We start from the raw sequence: 4,610 nt of genomic DNA, 5'->3' as shown, positions 1-4,610 counted from the left end.
GTGATGTAGACATGTGGGGGCGTGTTAGAACGAGCCATTTTAGGTAGGCGTCGTTGACTCTTAACTTTTATAAAGAATATCTCTTTGGATTTGAGACTTTAGTCTTTGCAACTTTACAGATCTTCTTTATGCACCAAGAGCTTGTAACACTCCAAAGAGAAAGGACAAATTGAAATCGCATCATATGATCCCTTTAAATAAGTATTAGCATTTATTTTAGTACAGCCAGGTCCATATATATTTTAGCTGCTGACCAAAACATATTCAAGTTATAGTTATATGGCCGAGTAAATCTCCTGATCTCAACCCGATTGAGCTGCATTTCACTCACTGAAGACAAAACTAAAGGCAGGAAGAGCCACAAACAACAACTGAAGTCAGCTGCAGTAAAGGCCTGGCAAAGCATCACAAAGTTCTCACATGAGTCCAGACTTAAGGCACTCATTGCCTGCAAAGGATTCTCAACAAAATATAAAAAATAAATATTACATTTGAGCCTCTGAAAATTGGTGGACTGTGTATAAAAATGGTTGTAATTCCTTATGTTATATTTTTGTTCAACCCCTTGAAGTAAAGCTTCAAGTCTTGATCGTTTCATTTTAATTCTGTTCTGGTGGCATACAGAGACAAAATTATGAACATTTTGTCAGTGTCCAAATATATATGGACCTAACTGTAAGTATCTGTTTCAGTTAGGACATCTTATAAGGCAGCTGTCTGCGTAAGAGGCGGACAGCAAGGAAGTGCACTTGTTTTTGGAACACAGCCTTTGAGTTTTCTTATTCTGCAGAAAGAAAACCAAACCTCCATAACATTCTGCACCGTTTCATTACCATAGCAACAATAACTCACGAGATGCAGTCCGACGCTGCAGTGGAGCCGGTTTATTTATATCTCTCGGAGCACAAGGCTCCACGGGTAAACTGGAGATCAGGTCACAGGATGATAATGCGTGACGGCTGATTGATTAGGCACATTGAGTCCAGAGGGGCCAGCGATGGATGAGGAGGATCATCGGGTTCTTTAGCTGCCGGTTCAACATGACACCTCGCTGTCACGCAGATTACAACTCTGTTTTCTCAGTGCCATCTCAGAGACAGGCAGAGGACAGTCCACCGCCCACACTAGACACGCCAGACACACGAGACGCTTATATTTGCATGGTATTGATTGTAGATTTGGAGGAACAATCGGGTTGTAAAGCAGGAATGGTCTGCATTTGCAGGATTACATTGTGTCCGTGCAACATTCATTGTCTGATAGTCAATAAAAGCTGGAGACGAGGTGCTTATTTTTGTATTTGCCTGTTAAAAAAGCATGCTTCTTTAAACCTGTAAAGCCTGACGTAAGAAATAATCACTTTTTTTTTTAATGGAACAGTTTATTGAACCTTTAGACACAATATAAAAACAAATCTTAAGCAATAAGGTTTCATATGTGTTTTTTGTTGAGTATCATATTTGATCCATCAGGCTTTTATGGCTCATATAGTCTGATATAGTGAGGACAATACAGATCAGTTTTATTCAGAGACTTAAACTGAGCAGAAATATGTAATTTGCTGCAGCTGCTGATAATTCTATGATGAAATTCTGATGCTTGTAATGTAAATCAGTGAGATCTTTGTAACGGTAGAGCAGATATTTGCATAGAATTATATAAATATCAGTCATTACTCTGTAATAATATGTCTTAATAAGATGAGATGAGATGATCCAAACATATAATGCAATGCAATCCAATGATGATTGAGAGATGAAGAAATAAACGCTCCTCAAAAGCCTGATGATCATATTTGAACATGATTCAATTAATATTATTTTAAATAAATAAAGATGATGATGATGATGATGATGATTCACTCAATTGAAGTCAGTGTTATTATTGCTAAAACTTAAATCATAAAAATGTCATTAATTGAAAAGATATGTTCAATAAAATTAACAAAAGGAACTAAACCTAAAACTTAATAAAAACAATATAGAAAATAAATAAAGTTAATAAAACTTTAACTAAAATTAAAATCTAAACAAAGTATAAAACATTAAATCTAACTGAAAATATTAAATAAACTAAAACTTAATAAAAAAACAACATATAGAAGACATATAATAAAATAATAATAAAAATGACAAAACACAACAAAATTACTAAAACTTTAAAATGAAAATAAAAATATAAAAATCAAATCAAATTCAAAATATTGACAAAAACTAATACTATATCAAAGGTACTAAAATAGCAGTTAACAGTCCAGTAAATGTTCATCTTGAAATATCACTAACAATATCAGTTATTCTTACTTCTTACTAAAAATCAGTAAAAATTTGACAGCAAAAAGACCAGTGAAGCAGCAGCTGAACGTGGACGTTTGTGCAATTAGACTAAAATACTTTTTACTTGATAATAAAGTCAAAAATATCAATCAGACTTGAACAACAGCTTTGATCAAGTTTGCAAGTTTTGATCAGGTTGATCATTTATATTATTAAAAAAATAGCAAATCAAATATGATACCATAGGGCTAAAACTGTTTATATGTAGACAAGACCACAGGAAGCAGTTGAGTCCTCTGCACAATCTGACTTTGCTGCAGCCTGGAATTGAACTGCTGGTTTCGTCTGGCCAGAGGAGAACTGGCCCCCCGACTGAGCCTCGTTTCTCCCAAGGTTTTATTCTTCATTCTGTCACCGATGGAGTTTTGGTTCCTTGCCGCTGTCGCCTCTGGCTTGCTTAGTTGGGGACACTTAATTTCCAGCGATATCGTTGACTTGATTGCACAGACACTATTTAAACTGAACTGAGCTGGATGATGGCATCACTGAATTCAATGATGAACTGCCTATAACTTAATATTGAGTGTTTACTATTGTCATTTTGCATTATTGACACACTATTTTCCTAATTAATGCTGTACAGTTGCTTTGACACAATCTGTATTGTTAAAAGCGCTATATAAATAAAGGTGACTTGACTTATAGCCTAATGGCCAAACCAGCACAAAACCCTGTGAAATCTTGAAAGTAGACCTGTCTGAGCATCTAACTGGCCTGAAAAGACTGTGACAGCAGATGTGATCTTGTTCTTTCGTTCTCCATTTAACACGACAGGACAATTGCTGAATTTCAGCAGTGTGCACTAATTGTAGTCTTTAAAAGCCATTTGCCACCCTGTTCGCGACAGCAAGGTGGTTGATGTTATTTCGGTGTGTGCAAATCAAAGGCTGTTTGCTCTGGAGCGACAGAGACGCCGGCGATCCCCACTGCGCCGCCCCGTCCCACCAGAAAAAGGGCCACGGTTAATTACCTCCGGAGCTCAGTAAAGAACAGCTTTAATTAATGTAAAGTGCTGCTGAGAATGAGTCGCAGGGGACACTCGTCCCGAGTGTCTTCCCTTCAGCCGCCAGTGCTGATCTCCAGCTTGAGTTTAATTTGAAGTCTGCTTGCAGTCGCAGTGCTAATTTACTCCATGAGACGAGCTGTTACTTGAGGTGCAAAAGAGAGAAAACAGTGATAATATTCCGAGATGAAATCAACTCTGTTGCATGCATAGCGCTCTACTGTCATGAACTTCATACACTACCATCACAACTGTTGAAAGAAATGAATGCTTTTATTTAGCAGGGATGAATCAAATTGATCAAAAGTGTTATTGTTACAAAATATTTCTATTTCAAAGAAATGCTGTTGCTCTTCATCGAAGAATTCTGAAAAGGAAAATGCATGACAGTTTCCACAAAAACATGAACTGTTTTCAACATTGATAATAATCAGAAATGTTTCTTGAGCAGCAAATCAGCATATTAGAATGATTTCTGAAGATCATATGACACTGAAGACTGGAGTAATGATGCTGAAAATTCAGTTTTGATCACTGGAATAAATTAAATTTGAACAGATATTCACATAGACAACAGTTATTTTAAATTGTAATAATATTTCACAATTTTGCTGTTTTTACTGTATTTTTAATCAAATAAATGCAGCCTTGGTGAGCAGAAGACTCTTCTTTCAAAAGCATTAAAAAATCTTACCGACCTCAGCGTTTTGAATGATAGTAACAGTCAAAATACAACATGTTAATGGAGTCAAATGGGTTGTGAATGCAATTTTGCAGTTTGAAGGTCCTGAAATGATGCCTATGGTCTTGTCTACTGAAATGTGATGTGATGCATGAAGTTTTTTTCATCTGATTTGTGTAACAGGGCAGATCTCAGTGGAGGGCTTCGCCAGGTATCTGATCAGTGAGGAGAACAGCGTCATTCCTCCAGAAAAACTGGACCAGAGTGAAGACATGACCTCAGTGGAGTGCTCAGGCAGGTATCTGATCAGTGAGGAGAACAGCGTCATTCCTCCAGAAAAACTGGACCAGAGTGAAGACATGACCTTCCCTCTCTCTCAGTACTTCATCAACTCGTCCCACAACACCTACCTCACAGGTACCTCAACACACACACACACACACACACACACACACTACTGTCTGAATGCAAATGCACAATTTATTAGAGAATTCATTATAATAATGCATTTGATTTTTTATAGCACCTGCTTAAATGGCTTCGCTGATAGATAGATAGATAGATGGATGGATGGATGGATGGATGGATG

General features: G+C 36.9%; 1 protein-coding gene across 1 annotated transcript in view; it reads left to right on the top strand.

Annotated features, from left to right (window-relative positions):
• The window catches only part of LOC107737900 (1-phosphatidylinositol 4,5-bisphosphate phosphodiesterase beta-1-like), a gene marked incomplete at its 3' end in the record, with an annotated part of 46,076 nt that extends 41,638 nt beyond the window's left edge, over positions 1–4,438 (top strand). The window contains exon 10 of the mRNA XM_016549538.1: positions 4,205–4,438. Coding sequence (XP_016405024.1) covers positions 4,205–4,438 — 234 coding nt within the window. The remainder of the gene's footprint in view (positions 1–4,204) is intronic.
• Positions 4,439–4,610: the final 172 nt, after the last annotated feature.

This window comes from Sinocyclocheilus rhinocerous, unplaced genomic scaffold (genome assembly GCF_001515625.1).
Source record: "Sinocyclocheilus rhinocerous isolate Xijiao unplaced genomic scaffold, SAMN03320098_v1.1 scaffold3785, whole genome shotgun sequence".
NCBI lineage: Eukaryota > Metazoa > Chordata > Actinopteri > Cypriniformes > Cyprinidae > Sinocyclocheilus > Sinocyclocheilus rhinocerous.
Note: the sequence above shows the minus strand (reverse complement) of the source record. Positions and strands in the feature narration are given on the sequence as shown.